The 18878-nt window shown below is 41.6% G+C and overlaps 1 protein-coding gene across 4 annotated transcripts in view; it reads left to right on the top strand.

The window, feature by feature from the left end:
• Positions 1 to 11509, top strand: part of COL5A3 (collagen type V alpha 3 chain) — a 188167-nt gene extending 176658 nt beyond the window's left edge. For all 4 annotated transcript variants that reach the window (XM_075206858.1, XM_075206856.1, XM_075206857.1 and 1 more), the window contains 7 exons: positions 165 to 200; positions 715 to 768; positions 3418 to 3673; positions 4716 to 4828; positions 6288 to 6356; positions 7689 to 7922; positions 10506 to 11509. In XM_075206858.1, the coding sequence (XP_075062959.1) occupies positions 165 to 200; positions 715 to 768; positions 3418 to 3673; positions 4716 to 4828; positions 6288 to 6356; positions 7689 to 7922; positions 10506 to 10652 (909 nt within the window). In that variant the 3' untranslated portion in view covers positions 10653 to 11509. The remainder of the gene's footprint in view (positions 1 to 164; positions 201 to 714; positions 769 to 3417; positions 3674 to 4715; positions 4829 to 6287; positions 6357 to 7688; positions 7923 to 10505) is intronic.
• Positions 11510 to 18878: the final 7369 nt, after the last annotated feature.

Raw genomic sequence — 18878 nt, 5'->3', positions numbered from 1 at the left:
TAGATGTGTAATTTAGATACTGATGACAACGTTGTTTCGGGTTATATGGGACATTTTTTATAGATGGTAAGGACATAAGTAAATGGATTTATAACAGATGTAGACATAACAGGGACTCAGGTTATATAGGAAGTGATATCAGTAACTTGTGATTTGTTTTACAGGGTTCGTCAGGCCAGAAAGGATCAAAAGGTAACCCGGTAAGTTGTATTTAATTCAGAAAATTCTACAATAATAACATATATGTGTTATTGTGTAGAGTAAATTTTTTTCAGATTTAGTAATTACTGAATATAAAGTTGATTTTAGAAAAGGGCAAATGCAGTGTTGTTGCTGTTACAATGGTGATTTTGCTGACCATGAAGTGTTTGGAACGTTCTTCTATTGAACCTCATGTGGCTAATTTCACTGGATTAGAAATACAAAACCCATATTATATTGTACATAGGTCATCAGGTGGCCATTTTCACCATTAATCTACTATAGTTGTCTCCAAGGTGTTTATTGGAAGGCATATCCTAGAGTACATTGGACATAAACGTGTGTAAGTCAGAAGCTAGCTAGAATAAACTAAGAGTCAGCTTGACATTGTAAGGCGCTGGGTGATAGCAGTTTATATTTGATCACCATGGTTACCTGGCTTCTAGAATGTATTGAGCCATTTTCTAGAATTATGAGTCACCTGACCACTGCTAATCGATGTTCTTTCTCCAGGGATCAATTGGTATCAGAGGCGATTTAGGACCACCAGGACTTCCTGGGCCACCGGTAAGTCATGTGTCTAATATTTCTTGGAGTAGCTCTCTCAATAAGGTGCAGGTTGTAACCCAAGTGGAAGAGGACTATCCCATGGTTTAACCATGCTAATGTGGCCTAACTGGACAATTATATGGCCCACTAGATATTCTACTGCAGGTAGTCAGTTCAAAATAAAACAAGTTTATGCTTAAGCAAATGTTGTTCACCGTTTTTAATATCAAGTACTAACAAAAAAGTGGTCAAACACACACAGACAGTGAGAGTAGCTTTACCAGTGACTTCTGTAACTCATGGTTACTGTCCTGCACAGATTGGCTCCTTCTCCCGGAGTTCTACTGCCAGAAAAGGCAGTGACTAGGCTCAGGTGTCTCCCTGCTTATAGCGGGCTCACATCGCCTCTAACCAGCAGGAACCCTAATCCCATACCAGTTCAGATGAAGAATCCCCGGGTTTGAACTCTTAAAGCCACAGATGATCCCACCCTTTATGAGCCCCAGGTTATAGGAATCTGGTACACTAAGGAAAGGTCACCAGTGGCTGGCTTTATCTAGGGAGGAGAGGCCCTGGTGCATGTGCTCGCTCGCATCCGGCCCTTCCTCTCCCAAGATGCCACCAAATGTCTTATTCACTCTCTGATCATCTCCCGCTTGGACTACTGCAACCTCCTCCTTACTGGCCTCCCCCACTCCCATCTCGCTCCCCTTCGATCTGTACTTAATGCAGCCGCTAGGCTCATCTTCCTTTCTCGCCGCTCCTCATCTGTCTCCCCCCTCTACCAATCCCTTCACTGGCTCCCCTTCCCCTACAGAATCCTGTTCAAGCTCCTCACACTTACATACAAGGCCCTCGCCAACTCCACTGCACCCTACATCTCCACCCTCCTCTCTATTCATGCTCCATCCCGCCCTCTCCGTTCTGCCAATGACCGTCGCCACTCTTCCCCCCTGATCACCTCCTCCCACGCGCATATCCAAGACTTTGCCTGCGCTGCCCCCCTCCACTGGAACAAGCTCCCTCCCTCCATCAGAACTTTCCCTAATCTGTCCAGTTTCAAACGGGCTTTAAAAACCCACCTTTTTCTTAAGGCCTTCCAGTCTCCCACTTAATTTCCTACCTTTTCTTCTGCCTCTTCCCCCTTCCCTTATCCTTATCCTCCATCTCTCCCCCATGTCTCTCTGTCTATCTACCCCACTCCTTAGATTGTACACTCCTTTGAGCAGGGTATTCTCTCCTCCTGTCTTCACCACTGTTAACTCTGCTCTCCAGCTACTTAGCCCTCCTCCTTGAGGACCCTCTTCCCACCGTCCCCTCTCGCTCCCTCCTCTCCCCTTGGGGGTCTCCTTGTCATCCGTGCCTTCCCTCTTGGACTCCGTCGTTGGCGGACCTTCCCCTCTCCCCTCCCCCGCCCTCTCTAGCTGTGCTTTGAGCTCACTGAGTTACTGTGCTTATTGTTTACTGTACTGTGCTGTCTCACCTAGTATTGTAATTTCGTTTGTCCCTGTACGGCGCTACAGACACCTATAAATAAAAATTAATAATAATAATAATATGTGACCACCTTTGACTTTCCACTGTGATAGGCTTCTCTGAGCCGGGCAATTTATTCAGAAATAACAATATCTGGTAAGCACAAGGAAGAAAATAGCCAGATAGTACCTGAGAAGGGGATAAGCTCTGATAAACCATCACTTTGTAACCCTAGTGTAAAATATCCCTTCTCCTTTCTTGGACACTGGAAACCCCATTACACACACAAACCAAGCTGTATGTCAGGATCAAAATAGAGAAAATGAAATGAATAAAGGACTGATCAGTAAGTGGTAGCAGGTTGTAAATTAAAGTGACATTTTCACTCTTTCCACCATGTACTCTCCAATTCGACCTGTAGTCCTGCAAAAGTGTGGAACATGAAGGAGCTTAAATACATGCTTGCACACTCCTTATTAGATGACACAGGTAATAACAGTGACTCACCTCCTCAATAGATAACAATAGACAATGATAAGAGGTGGCGCTACCTGCAGACTCAGTTATAGCTCTTCTAAAGCTATTTAAATGGGTTGTCCACACTCCCCATAATATATCCAGCATTTGGATAATAGGCAGGCTATACTATAATTTCTACCATGCTCTATGGCAGACCTGGCCAACCTGTGACTCTCCAGGTGCTGTGAAGCTACAAGCCCCAGCATGCTTTGCCAGCAGATAGCCAGCCAATAGCTGGCTGGGCATGCTGGGAATTGTAGTTTCACAACACCTGGCGAGTCACAGGTTGGCCAGGCCTGATTTATGGAATAGTCCTCCAGCAGAGTGTGCTGTGGTACAATCCACATCCCCACTTCAGAAAAGGGGAAGGACTTCGGGGAGAACCCCCCATATTTAATACATAGGGAATTTATAAACAAATAAAAATAATAATAATAATAGTAATAATAATAAATTAAGGGAGTTAAGTGAAAAAAAACATAAAAGTTTCCTATTTTTATGCAGATCCCCATTATGTGATAACTTCTATTATATCGGCAAGATGAGTCCTGTTTTGTTTTAAGAGATGAATTTCATGGTGTTAGATATTCTAATGGACTGAATTGAATGTTTGGGTCTTGTCACAAAACATATTTTAATTGTTTGCACTGTATTGTATTGCACATGTGACAGGGTCGTCCAGCTCAAATGGTGCAGCCCTTCCCATACGAAGGATATGAACCGACCCGAAAGAGGCGCCGATACTCCGAAGGTGAACAAGCGGATGAGGGGCTCGGTGATTATATGGCAGATGGGATGGAAGAAGTTTATGCCACACTAGGGTCTCTTAAAGTGGAGGTGGAGCAGATGAGGTGGCCTGTAGGGTCCAAAGACAGCCCAGGAAGATCGTGTAAAGAACTGCAACTGTGTCACCCCAATTACAAAGATGGTAAGCAATATCATAAACTGCCTTGTATAAGGACTATATTACAGGGGCTATATGTAATACTAGGGGGAATTATAGGGAGAGATTATATTGAGTAATATGAGGAGTTATAGGGAGAGGTTATATGGAGTAATAGGAGGAGTTATAGGGAGAGGTTATATGGAGTAATAGGAGGAGTTATAGGGAGAGGATATATGGAGTAATAGGAGGAGTTATAAGGAGATGTTATATTGAGTAGTAGTAGGAGATATAGGGAGATGTTATATGGAGTAATAGGAATTATAAGGAGATGTTATATGGAGTAATAGGAGGAGTTATAGGGAGAGGTTATATGGAGTAATAGGAGGAGATATAGGGAGAGGTTATTTGGAGTAATAGGGGGAGATATAGGGAGAAGTTATATGGAGTAATTGGAGGAGTTATAGGGAGCGGTTATATGGAGTAATAGGAGGAGATATAGGAAGAGGTTATATGGAGTAATAGGAGGAGATATAGGGAGAGGTTATATGGAATAATAGGAGTTATAGGGAGAGGATATATGGAGTAATAGGAGGAGATATAGGGAGAGGTTATATGGAGTAATAGGAGGAGTTATAGGGAGAGGATATAGGGAGTAATAGGAGGAGTTATAGGGAGAGGTTATACGGAGTAATAGGAGGAGATATAGGGAGAGGTTATATGGAGTAAAAGGAGGAGTTATAGGGAGAGGTTATATGGAGTAATAGGAGGAGATATAGGGAGAGGTTATATGGAGTAATAGGAGGAGATATAGGGAGAGGATATATGGAGTAATAGGAGGAGTTATAGGGAGAGGTTATATGGAGTAATAGGAGTTATAGGGAGAGGTTATATGCAGTAATAGGAGGAGTTATAGGGAGAGGATATATGGAGTAATAGGAGGAGTTATAGGGAGATTATACAGTATGTGGAGTAAAAGTATTAGTTACAGGAAGATGATACATAACATAGAAGGGGGTTATGGGAATAGTTAATAGGAGGAATTTAAGTTTGAGATTTATAACATTTTGTATTTTATGTTGTTTAGGAGAATACTGGATTGATCCAAACCAGGGTTGCAACAGAGATGCCTTCAAAGTCTTCTGTAATTTTACATCTGGTGGGGAAACCTGTCTATTCCCAGACAAAAAGTTTGAGTCGGTCAGTATCACCTGGAAGATGTAGTACTTTACCTAAATCACAGTCTTTTTTTTATATAGAAATAACAAGATGACCACACATGAGCAGATCCATCCACTGAACATGAGAGTCGATTAATGTTCAATTTGGCCATACATGGGTGGTCGCATGGGCCAAAATCTAACCATTCGTCTCTTGGGTCAGCAGCTTTTTTGCCAACTTAAGCTCGGCCTGGTTTGGTCAGAAGACCACTCAAGCCAATATCAGTCATCTTCTGAATGCATTCTTCACCATGCTCAGTAGGATTCGATATCTGGCATTAGGATCTTTTTGGGACCATACAGTCTAAAATTACTGAATAATTTATCTCCTTTTTCACTTTTAATATGTGGTTGTATTTCTAGATATTTATTTATGTATAAATAGTAACTGATCTCTAGACTAAGTGACTTTTCTGCCCTTGTTTCATTTATCTCCGTTTTTACATTTCAGTTAAATCCACTTACATTATATTATCATTATGTATTTCTGCTGTCATTGGTGTGGTTATGTCTGTGTTGCTGTTATTATAGTAGTAGTAGTAGTAGTAGTAGTAGTAGTAGTAGTAGTAGTAGTAGTAGTAGTAGTAGTATTATTAGTTATTATCTTATTGTTGGTTTTGTTGTTAGTTTATTATTGTTATTATAGTTTAAGACCTATATATTCTGATACAATGACATGCATTGAACATATGCAGATGCAAAAGGCTCATATACAGACGATGGACACATGTTATAGCCTGGGTGGAGTTATAAGAAGGGTGACATATGAAGGCATTAGTAAAGTTTAATGCACTTTTGTGCAGAGAATATAGCATAGTTGCCAACATTGGCAACTTGTGTCCCGGGAGGCAGGTGGGTGTGTGCGGGCTCGAAGAATTGTCATTAGCCACACCCCCAAAGCCATCATCACTTTCTATAGTGGGTGGGGCCACAATGATGCATACACTGCGCCACTAAGCTCCGCCCCCTCCGTTTAATTTGCAGAGCGAGCCAGAAATCGGGAGAATTGCCTGCTCTCCCGGGAGTCTGGGAGACCGACCCGGATTTCGTGAGTCTCCCGGACATTCCAGGAGTGTTGGCAAGTATGGAATATAGTTTGTGGTATATGACTATAAGGGGCATATTCAATTGTCGGCGGGATTGCCAAAAATCCCGCGGTCCGCGCATGATTACCATTATCAGGGAGCTGCGAGCTGAAATCCAGTGAGAGATTACCGTATTAACGGTATTAGTTTTTCTGCGGCGGAACCCACCGACAATTGAATATGCCTCTAAGTGTACTGCAATATGACTGCTGACAAGGGGAGCAGTTCTCACTATAGAGGGAGCACTATGAGCTTTATAGTTATATAGTAGTGTATTAGGGGGAAAGAATATGGACAATAGGCCTGACAATTGATGTATACATTTTCAGTACCAATGTCTACTTGTATTACTAGGTTAAAGTTGCAGCGTGGAGCAAAGAAACCCCAGGAGATTGGTACAGCTCTTTTAAAAGAGGAAAGAAGGTAAATGTATTGTATTTCTCAGTATTTGTGCATGATGTATACAGATTACATAAACAGAGTTCAGTTACAGCTCACACCTAAGCCTGGTGGTGAAGCTGTCTCACTAAGATTGATTACAGATAGAACAATATCTTGCCAGTTACATGGCGCTGCAATGACACATTAGGCTGTGTTCAGGGTTTGAATTCCATGCCATGAGCACTCACAACGTGTCCACTAATCTTTATTTTGAGGTCATTAACACAATTGTCATGTTCCAGCTGTAAGTATGCAATCTTAGTAGAGAAAATAAAAGCACACACCAATTTCAGGATTCTGATCAGGGTTTGACTAAATCGTAATGGTTTCTTATTTAAGCAAGATATGGGGATAGATTTACTAAACCTTCTGAAAAGTAAAAGTGGAGGTGATGCCCGTAGCAACCAATCAGATTCTAGCTATCATATTCTAGAATGCACTAGATAAATGACAGCTAGAATCTGATTGGTTGCTACGGGCAACCACTTTTTACATTTCAGAAGGTTTAGTAAATGTATCCCTTGGTTTTGTCCAAATTAGAATCTGATTTCCCTACACATCACCTAGACCACTTGAGATTCATTTTAATTTCAGCAGAATCCTTTCACGGTTCAAGCCAGCCTTACGCCATAACATAATAGCCCTGCTTTCTGGTAAAGGAAAAGGCAATGATGACTACAAAAATACAATTCCAAATGTATTTGGCCTCTCTTTAATGAAATCTCAAATCTAATCATCGCATATTGAAAACAGGGAAAACCAAGTTTTCCCCATCACCTGAAGCCTTAAGCGTATTTTTTTGCTCATTTAGCTCTTCTATAGAGCATACTTGCCAACTCTCCGGAATGTCCGGGAGACTCCTGAATTCCAGGTAGGTCTACCAGACCTACAGTGGGCAGGATGTGAGCCTCAATGAAGCGTTTCGGGGGGAATTGCGTCATTTTGGCCCCACCCATGTGACAAAATGTTGATTGTATTGTGGGGGTGGGGCCTAAGTGACACAATTGCCCACGACCCGTCCCCTTCTGCCCTCCAGCCACGTACCCCCTCCCCCCCCTTTCCGGGAGTTAAAAAAAGAAAGTAAGCGAGTATGCTATAGAGCAGTATTGCAGCGCTATGGACCTGTTTGAGCCCTCTTTACTGAGAGCTGTGGCGTCAGTTCCGCAATTTCAGATAACTGTCCCTTATTTGCTGATATATTTCCATTTCTTTTAACGTTTTAACACATGCACAAGCAGCAGCCACTTCAGCATTTCATTAGACTTTCTATTGGAGGTTACATTTTAACTTGTGTCCGTGCTGTGATCCCTACAGTTCCAGTACATTGACGCCGACGGTAACCCCGTCCATGTGGTACAGATGACCTTCCTGAAACTGCTGAGCGCTGTAGGCCGGCAAAACTTCACCTTTAATTGCCAACAGGCGGTGGCTTGGTACGACATGTCGAAAGGAAACCACGACCGGTCGATAAAGTTACGGGCAGACAATGAGGAGGCGCTTTCCTACAGCCGGACACCCCAACTAAGGGCGTTATACGATGGGTGTCAAGTAAGTACACTAAATATATTGGTATATGGGGACTTGGCACTTCTTCTTTATGGAAAGAAAAAACACTTCTGACTCCCACTTATTATTTAAAATGTATGTATTTTGTCCTCCTATGGAGCCAGGTGAAGTTAGAGGTTCTATTCACATACTGTACAGTATTTATTTTTTTTAAGATATTTTATTTTTCTGTCTCTAATACCAAATCCTTCCCCTCTTTCCTGTAAGTAAGAAACTGGGAATAATATAACCATACTCGTGTCTTTAACATATCTCTTAAAGACAATTTTGTTTTATTTATATATTCCCTTTGCATCTTTGTAATGTAATATATGTTGAGGTAATGTAATAACAGCATATTCATTTCCATATGCTGATTTGGACGCGTCTCAAAATACATCCAGGTCTGCACCAGTAGCATATGCATCAAGGTTACGTGGGGCGTGATTACCCCCATATACACTAATATACCTCCCAACTGTCCCAATCTAGAGGGGACGGGAGGAGAGTACGGGGCAGCCTTTACCTTCTTGTTTAAGAAGGAAAGTCTGCTTTTGCACGTCTATTCCCTCCCTCGTTCCACCTCTCTCCGTTCCCTAAGGAGGTGCAAGTAGCAAATTTGCATACAGAGATGTTTTGTGGGCATGTCCAGTAGAAATGTGTGTATTTTACATAGAGATGCTCAATGACCCCCGTGTTTTGGTTTTGGTTTTGGATCTGGATTACCTTCGTGTTTTGGTTTTGCAAAACCACCCTTGCGTGTTTTGGTTTTGTTTTGCTATTTTGATTAAAAATCAATGTTTTTGTGCCTAAAATAACCAAATTTAGTGCTCCACCTGTTTCTAGGATAAGTAATGTAATTGTAAAGCTAATTATCCAAAAAACAGTTTAATTCCTGGTAGGCCTTCATTAATTCTACACACAAACCAGATTGTCTTCCTCTCCATCTATGAATATCGGCAATGCAGCCATCGTCTTTGGATGTATATTACACCCTACACTTATTCTTAAATATGTAAAGAAATGGAGAAAGCCAGTTTGGTTTCTGTCTCTCTAGGCCCCCCTCCACTTGTATAAAATACCGAAAAATTCAGCCATTATAGACTGTACAATATTAATTGGAATGGAGAAAGACAGTTTGGTTTCTGTCTCTCTAGGCCCCCCTCCACTTGTATAAAATACCCAAAAATTCAGCCGTTATAGACTGTACAATATTAAGAGAAATGGACAAAGACAGTTTGGGGTCACTCTGTGTATGACATCCTACCCTTAAGGATAAATTGCCCAAACAGCAGCCTTTCAAGACGGTACGTGATATGGAAATGCCCCAAGTCCCTTTCCTCTTTGGGGGTAGATTGCACCCTACACTTAAATAGAAAGTTTTAAAAAGATGTTATCGTCATCATCTGGAGCTTCATCCTCACCCTCATCAGTGTGTACGTCATCATCACAGACTATCAATTCATCGCCGCTTGAATGCTGGCAGATAGTACTTTTGACAGCCAGAAATATTAATGCAAAAGAATGGGGGACACCCCAAAAGCACTTGTAGTGCCAAATATTGAAGAAAAAAAAAAAAACTCCTCTATCCTCCTCTCTTCTCTATCGATTGTTAGCAGAATTGGAATCAGAATTGTATTGTCTGTCCCTGCTCTAATCAGCCTGTGACTACACCCTGCTCTCTCCCTTTGTCAAATGGTGATGGATTGCTGTGGAGGCAGGTATTTATCATTTTCAAGTATCGCGAGAACCGAGCCCCGAGATCCGACGACGTCACAATGACGTTCGGCCTCGATTTGGATTCCGAGCGGGCGGAAGAGTACCGAGCCTGCTCGGCTCGGTACACGGATAGCCTAAGTTCGGGTGGGTTCGGTTCTCGGGGAACCGAGCCCGCCCATCTCTAATTTTACACTAAACAAGTGAGTGAACGCCCAACTCAGCATGAGCCCCCATGTGTCAAATGGTGTGCTTCTGGGTATTCAGCGGGCGATTTCAGACAGTATCCCAATTTCAAGTATCAAGAGTTTTCCAGTAAGTTGTAGTAGACAGCATGAATATTTTAATTAGACAAAATGATTTTCAATGGCTTTACCCTTATATAGACCAAACTGACAGCAGCAATAGAAATAAAGAAGATCTAGATGTGTGAAAGACTCCTCTGTATGATGTGTCTATATTCAACCTATATGTACATTGATACATTATCTCACCTAACGAATGTAAAAGTTAAACTCAGTTGTTCCTAGCATTCCAAATGTGAGGATTTTGACATCTACAGACTAATTCAGAACTGGACACTGGAGAGTAAACATATAAGACGAGAACATCTAACTATATTGTCTAAATATTAAATCGCATATTTATCATTTTCAAAAAGTACAGGCTCCATATTTATTTTTGTACTTCTAGGATGCTATTTAATCTCTCTCCTTTGTACAAAAAAGTTTGTGGCATTAGGCAGTAATGAATAATGATGACAGTAACCCATTAAGAACGGAATAGTTGATGGACACACTGACTAAATAGAGTACAATTACCCAACAGTCACTGTAACCCATGTTTCATTCTCCCTATCAATTCCAACAGCTTCGTAAGGGTTCGGAACGAACGGTGCTTGAGATCAACACCAACAAGTTGGAACATCTACCCCTCAGGGACGTTGCCGTCAGCGACTTTGGAGACAACAACCAGAAGTTTGGGTTTGAGCTGGGACCAATCTGCTTTAATGGCTAGAGAAACATTCAAATAAAAAGACTCCAAAACCATCTTGTTATTCAAGAAACAAAAGAACTTGCGTTTCTTGGTTTTAACGGGCTAAGGAACTTCCACTGGTCGTCATTGGCAAAGATTTATCTACGTGATTTTTATTTTTATTTTGTGTTATATATTTTATTTTATTTTTGTTAACTGCAGGGGATTCTTTATTTGTGTTTCCAGTGAGGGCCCACCCTTGTAGGGTTTCATTAGAACAAAACAAAAGGGATAATTATGGCCCCGGAGATCTTGCATATTCGCTGTACATGCCACACCATCTTTAAAGTGGAAAAGGTCTGCGGCACGATGGTCACTATGCAGTTGCAAAGAGAGATGTGGTCGTCTCTGGTGTGTATGATTATTCCTGCTCATTACACAGGATTCTCTGTCCCCGAAAAATCCGAAGCACTCCTGATTTTGCACTGGAGCATAATTGTCCAATCAGGATGTTTCTTCTTGGTGCCCCGTACACGGGACTTGCTGAAACAAAGTGCTCTGATTGGCTTAAGCCATCCTCAACCATACACTGAAATGTTGCCTCCTCCCACTCTGATTGTAAAAATGTTATATTTTAAATGTTAAACACGCATTGTGTATCTGTAAACTGAGACCCCAATTTTGCAGAGGTTTAGTAAGTTAGTGCTACCTACCTCAAGCACAAGATATTGTCTTGTGTTGAGACTCTCATTTATCAATGGAGATAATAGTGTCACTAACTACATTGAATAAATGTACTGTATATTGTATGTGTATAGCTTTTCAAACTCCCTATTAATCTTGAAGATGGGCTCTGTAAAGGTAAAGGAAAACATATTAAATTATATTTCTTCATTCAGCACCTCATAAATCTTCCTATGATCCATTATAACGTTCCATACAGTTACACAACTCTCCTTGTTGCTTCAAGCAACCTTCCCTAATCCTCTCTGACCCTAATCCTCTCTGACCCTTCCAGATAACGCCACATATTGCTCTAGTCAGGTTACTGCATATAGCGCTTATTTAAATTTACATGAAAACTCCAGATACATTCTCCTATGACTCCCAAAACAGTGGCGGATCCAGGGGGGGGGGGGGGGCGATCGGGGCATTCGCCCCCCCTAGCAGCAAAAAGCTAGGTCCCAGCCGCCGATCAAAATGGTAGGGGCGGGGCTGAGCGGGGGGGGGGGGGGGGGGCTAAATGTGGGCCAGCCAATCAGAGTGGTCCCAGCCGGCAATCACAACGGGAGGGGGTGGGGCCAATCGTGGGCGGAAGGCGGGGTTTAACGCGAGCCAGCCAATCAGAGCAAAGGAGGGGCGTGATTATGCAAAATCGCCCCCCCCCCCCTAAACATAAAGTCTAGATCCGCCCCTGTCCCAAAAGCCTCTCATTATAGTTCTCATGAAGCATCACCGTTTCACCATCCTTCAACCATATCTTACTTCCTCTATCTGCATGAATATTTGCTCTAATATACTGGGGCATTTTGAGTATAACCAATATCAGGCCCAGCAGCTTCACCTCTCAATGCCTTAACCACATTCAACAGAAAGGGTATTTCATGAGCTTAATATTTAGATAGGATCAGTGGTGGAAGTGGGGGTGTATACGGTGCTGTACCATACCACCATTCTCCTACTGCCTTCATTGTAAGACCATCACATTACATTCACTTCCATTCCCATTACATTTTTCATACCGCCACTTCTACATTTCCATTATAAATTTCCACTTCGATCACCGAATAGGATCTTGTATTTTGGTTAAGGCGATGTCTGGAGTTACCCATAATCAAATAGGTTAAAGGATGTTTTGAAGACTTGACTCATATACGCTCTATCGTCACTGTTAAACATGGCAGAACGTACGTCTAATTTTGTTTGTGGTTAAAATGATCAGAGGGGGGTTGCCTATAGATGACTAAAGTATCATTCCAGCCTCTGATTCGAAGGGTATTATGGAAGTCCTAAAGGAGCAGTCTAATAACACAACCTCAAAAAATCAAGTAAAACAACCTATAATATTTATAATTAAGTTGAATGAAAAACCGTCCAAAGAAGAACAAGTTAGTGAGGAGAAGATTAGGTGTTTGTCCACTGAATATTCTATGTATTAAAATTGCATGTACTTTACTCACCTGTTGAATATCGATTTGATTATTATTAGTTTGATGAAACCTGTAAAATTGTCGCCATGTATACAGTACACACTACTGATAGAGGGATCGGAGAGAGAAAATGTTTTTCTGACAAGACTTCTTCCATATGAAAAAAAATATAAAGTGTATTCAACATCTACACACAATGGAGGCGGCCATTTTGTGTCCCTGGTTTGGAGTTCGTTGACAGACTTCCATCTCATGTATATCTGTTAAGCCCACAAAATGTCTGCCTCCAGGGTGTGTAGTGATGGGCACACTTTAACTTATGAAGCAGGATGTGAACAAATGCAATATGTGTAAAAAATGGTGAGACAAGACAATGGATGAGCATACAATTGCTGACTCATTTTGTCCCCCCAACAATGGTGCTCTTATATGGAACAGAATTCTGGCTTTATATGTAGGAAAACTATATCTAAAACATTCATTGCTCTTGTACGGAGACATTTAGAAAATAAGGAATAATCCAATATTTCTCCCCCTGCTCGTTTTCCTTTTGCACTTCACTCTTCTGGAAACTTCAAGATGCACCTCGTGCTCAGGAAAACAGCAGTACCAAACACAAATAGTCCTCTTCGAGTCAAAACAGAGAGATGCCTTTGAAACTTTAAACATTTCTGACTAAATTTAATTGTATTCTTCTGAATTTTACACTTGTACACAATGGTGTCTGGCAAATGAGCTTAAGTCCTGTACACCATGATCACCACGTGGTGAATGCATTTTGAACGGATGGAAACAGGGGGGTTATTGATCCTTATGGTAAATATGTCCTGAATACACAACAATTTTTCAAACAGATGAAGGACCAAAACTAGAAAAATCAGCATTCATGTTAATATCATCCAGTTGAAAAAAAAAGATGGAGTGTATTGAGCATTCGTTTACCTCAGGGATCAATGATCCCTATGTTTTTATATGTTCAAGCTGCACTGAACTCTTGAGAATGGCTGAAAGCTAGTAGACTCATGTTCTTACAAACGAGACATTCAAATTAATGTTTTAGCTATAGTTTTTCTCTAAGGAGACCTAATGGCAACAATTTACACTGTGGCTGCACTTTTGCTTAAAGGGGGAGTTTTCACTATCTCTTCATATCTATATTTGAAGTTATTTTTACTCTGCTTATTTGAAAGATCTGCATTCACACTGAGAGGGACTGCAGTTAACATCGCCTGTTTTTTTGGATAAAAGTGTCTAAGAAGAAAGATTAAATTAATTTTGACTTCTTCAGGCATCTCGGGAGTGGGCTCCCCCCCACCTTTATGACTGAATCAAATAATAAAAAAAAAATAGTGATCGTATTCCCTTTAAGTGGAACCAGGCTCTAAACTTGCTGCCACTAGGTCACATGATCCTAAAAGCTAGCACTGTGATTGGTGCTGCTGCCTCAGTGGACAGAACACAGGCTGATGTTTTATCTTATCCCGTGTTTCGATATGTTGCTACTAATTACTGACCAAAATAAAACAATTTTGGTTGTTTATTTTTTATAAATAAAACAAAACGTTTTATATGGTGCTAGAACGATTATACCAAATCTGTATTATAAGAATAAAAAGGATTTTAAACAAAGGTGGGGTATCTGTTTTATTGTGTTGTGTGGGCTTTCAATGGCTTGCCAAAGATAAAGATATGATTTATTCTGTTATTCCTGACTATCAAACTGATCACATTGACATTCTTTTTAAACACACAGATGCAACCATTAAATCAGTCTGCTGACAGACTGGAAAATCAGAAGACCTGGACTGGGCCTTGTAAATTGAGCCCACCCTTATCTCCCCCATTTATACCCCAGGGACCATTACCAGCTTTTCCATAAAGCGGAACACACTCTTTTGGGAAGCTCCTTCCTACACAAAACAATCTCCCTGGGTGTTTTTAAAACATGTAGGTCAAAAACCAGAAGCCTGGAGACAAACATACCTTCCTAAAAACACTAGTCCAGTGTTGTTGTCACAATATAAATAAAAAATATATAAATAAATAAATTGATGATGATGATAAATATATGGATCACGTAACTTATTGTAGATATTTATATTAATTAGGGGTGCACCGCTGTATATCATTGCAAATGTACTGATTTTCTTATATTATGCTGTATTTCTGTATAGGAAACGTTTGTATATGAAATGTATATCTAATGTATTATGCCAGGTTAGAGGAAATCTATTTTGCTGAAGGCAGAAAATGCTAAGTAAGTCTTTTCATCTCAGAAGTAACAAACACATACTTAAGCCTGAATGCCCAGCAGGAGGTTGTTACATATTATTCTGACTTGTTAGAAAGATAGACTGTTAGGCTCCGTCCCCGCATTTCTCCTAGGTGCCAGAGAACAGTCACCTGTCCTAATTTCTGCTCGCGTCCCATTGCCCAGCAGCGGGACGCTCTTTCGGATTCTTCCTCCCGCAGCGCGCACATGCTCATTTCAGCTGCGTCCCATTGCTAGGTGGCGGGACGCTGGTTCTGGGCTCCGTCCACAGTCAGCTATGCTCTGACCACCGAAATCACTCTACCTATCAGGGCTTACTTACTCCTATTTAAAGACCTCACTTTCAGAAGTACCTTGCCAGAGTATTGGTTCACCAATCTCCAGTGTTCCTGTATCTCGTTTCCTGTTCCTGTTTTGCTATTTGGATTCTGGCTTGTTTTCTGACCATCCCTTTGCTCTGTGATTCAGTACCTCATTGTCCGCAAGGCTCCTGACTTCAGCTACCCCTGACCACTCTCCTGTATCAGCCCTTTTGTACCTCGCCATTGATGGCTTGTGTCCGGATGTTCTACTATTCCTGTGTATACTCCATTGCACTGGTGACTAACTGGGAGAACCGCGACCTGCGCACCTCATGCAGCCAAGTCCATACCTCCTTGCAGGATCCCTGGTGAACACCGGGGGTGCGTTAGACTCCGCACCTCTCAGTATAGTTGTGCCAATACCAGTCAGTGGCTACTTCAGCTATTTCAAAAGTGACATAGACTAACTACATAAATAATGCAACCAGCCATTAATTTAGGAAATTGATGTAAATTTTGTTAAAGCGTAAAAATTGCATTAACTCCAAGTCTAGAGAAATATCACATCCTGATGTTAAATTGTCTGATGTAGTATCTCAGACGTTTTGGTGCCAGCTAGAATCAGTGGGCTGAGCTACCCCCTGCCAACATGTGTCAGAATCTGTAAAAAAAAAAAAGAGCTCTGTTTGACCATGTAATGTATCATTCCATCTGTAACTTCTGGATGATCACCAGTACCTCAAACTGGTGTGTAAAAGTCCTTGTCAGGACTCTTGAGCAGTAAACCATCACTACATGAAGATTGTGCCTGCGACTATTACCTGCTGTATCCTGTGACCAACAGATAAGAGCTTACCGTTCCCCGGCTGTCCTGTGTTGAAGCCAGCGTCTCTGTGTCAATGCTCTGCCAGCTACCCGGCAGTCCTGATCCATAGTAAGCAGTCAGGAGGTACCAGCCAGCCCACAACAAAGAGGCATTACAGCAGTTATACCAGCTACCCGAGAAGTAAGTGGTTCTGGACGCCACAAAGGAGCCCAGTGGTGGCAGCTGAATTCTCCTCCAACTAGTGCGCAGTTGGTACTCACAGTCGGCGAGTAGGAGTGATCAGTAACAGTCACTTACTGAAGGTGAGAAGGAAACCAAGATAAACAGTGCTGGCAGAACATCCCTCCGTTTCTCCTTTCCCCCTGCAGACCGGGTGGCGACATAAGCCCATCCAGGCACAATATATATATCCAGTTTTGCGTTATTATTATTATTTATTATTATTATTATCTTTTATTTATATAGCACCACAAAAGGTCCGCAGTGCCGTACAGAGAGCATTGGACAAAACAGAAAACGCAAACAGGACAATAAAAACAAAGTGCAATTAAATTATCAACCCAGCTGAGTACAGGTACATCGGGCAAAGAGGTATAAGTGAATTCCAGAACACTTAGAAACTAGAAAAGGTTAATAAGGAGAGGTGGGGAGTGAGGTAGAGCAAGCTGGACCTGTGCCTAGGAGTGTGGGCGCAACTAACAGAATCAGAGCAGTGAATGAGATGTGAAGACAAAGGAGAAGAGGGGACCAAGGGCAGGGGCCTAGTGTTGAGATGCAAAAATGAAGCTGGGGTGTCAAAGGAAAAGGTGACAGAAGGAAGAAGACGTGTATTAGAGGGTCCTGTTAACGGGAGCTTACAATCTAAAGGGAAGTACAGACTAACAGGAAACGCAAACAAGGGAGTCAGGGTGAGGGGACTAGAAATCTGAAGGAGCGGTTAGTATGAGGAGAGGAGGAAGAATGAGGTTGAGGTGTAATATGATTAGTGAAGAAGGATCATAAAGAGGCGGGTTGAGAAGGAAAGAGGTTAGACAGAGGAAGGGTAGGCTTTCCTGAACAGGTGGGATCGATTTTTAGGCTACGGGGTAGCCTGAAAGAACAAGGGAGATCATTCTAGCGAAGGGGGACAGCGCGGCAGCAATCTTGAATGCTGGAGTCAGACGTGATAACCAAATAGGAGGTGAGGTGGCGGTCATTGCATGACCGTAGAGGGCGAGAGGGAGTATGAATGGAGATAAGGTTGGAGACGTAAGGAGCAGTGAAGTTAGGGCTTTGTAGGTGAGGGAGAGGAGTTTGAAAGTGCGGGGAGGCCAGTAAGGAAGTGGTTGCAGTAATCAAAGTGGGAAATTATCACAGAATGGATGAGAGTTTTGGTGGCATCAATGGAGAGGAACAGTCTGATAGGATCCGAGCTATATTGCGGATATGAAACGGCAGGATTGGGTGAGGGGTTGGATATGGGGGGTGAAGGAGAGGGAGGAGTCAAGGATGACACCCAAGCATTGAACTTCGGTAAAAGAGTTTGAGATCTCCCTTAAATATTTTGCATTGGTATCCACTTACAGTATAAGACAACAAAGACTGAGAGAAGGTTATAATTTCCTTGGTTGAGTGCCGTTGTGATTGATGTTACTGTTTGGTAATGCCAGCATGCTAAATAATGAAGCCACTAGGTGGCACTGTTACATTTCAGTCATTGCATATTTTCAACAGCAAGTAATTAATAATTGTGAATAAATAATTTAATAATATGAGATATGATCAGGATATAGTTAAAGTCTATGGTTATTTTATTTTTCCTCAGCCTAGCAAGCATTATGCTTGCTTAACTTATGCAGACAAATAAAATATTATCTGAGCAACGTGATTTATACCAATAAAAAATCTGTAGAAAAATAATAGATATATGATGTATTTTCCCTCTAAACTCTAATTTCACATACTAATTTCCAGTAAATGCTGTTAAGGTCATTGATATGCAGTGATTGATAGCTCTATGGGACATAATAAATAAAATGATGATGATGATATTCAATTGTCCGGGTTACTCTCTAAAGTAACGCGGCGTTTAAAGTATTACCGTTATTACGGTAATTCTAACCCGGATTTCAGCTCGCAGCTCCCTGAGGTGCGAGCTGAAAGCCGGCGTTAAAGGTACCGTAATAACGGTAATTACGCGCACTATTACCGTAATAGTGCGCAAGCCGCATTACTTTTGCAAGTAACGCGGACAATTGAATATGCCCCTATATATTGCAAACTTTCAGCAGTCCTTATGTTTATTGATTTCAAACCTCCCTGCCCTTTCTTTATCCCAAACTGTCCCTTCTTTTGAGTTTCATCCATAGATATTTATCTTGAGTGGCCCAATAACACCACATTTTGTTGAAACTTCTTAAGCGGGACCTCTACTATATAGATTGGCATAAGGGGTGCCCTGAAAGGGGGTTTAGTAGAGGGTCTCTGCCACAAGGGGCATGCTCTGCAGTAATGCCTAATTTTCACACATAGCCATGGCCCATACAATCTCCAAAATATGGGATTATTTTATTATTCCCAATATGGCCCAAATATTCTCAACTATATAGAATGGAATATTGTCTGTCTATATCCTAATCAGTCTAATGAATATTTGCAGGGGCGGTAGCAAAAGACTGATCACACCCCCAACTCCTGCAATAGAAATGGTTCTAGAACGAGGGAGTACCTCCCAAGATG

The sequence above is a fragment of the Mixophyes fleayi genome, chromosome 4 (genome assembly GCF_038048845.1).
Source record: "Mixophyes fleayi isolate aMixFle1 chromosome 4, aMixFle1.hap1, whole genome shotgun sequence".
NCBI lineage: Eukaryota > Metazoa > Chordata > Amphibia > Anura > Limnodynastidae > Mixophyes > Mixophyes fleayi.
This window is presented reverse-complemented; position numbering and strand designations above follow the sequence as displayed.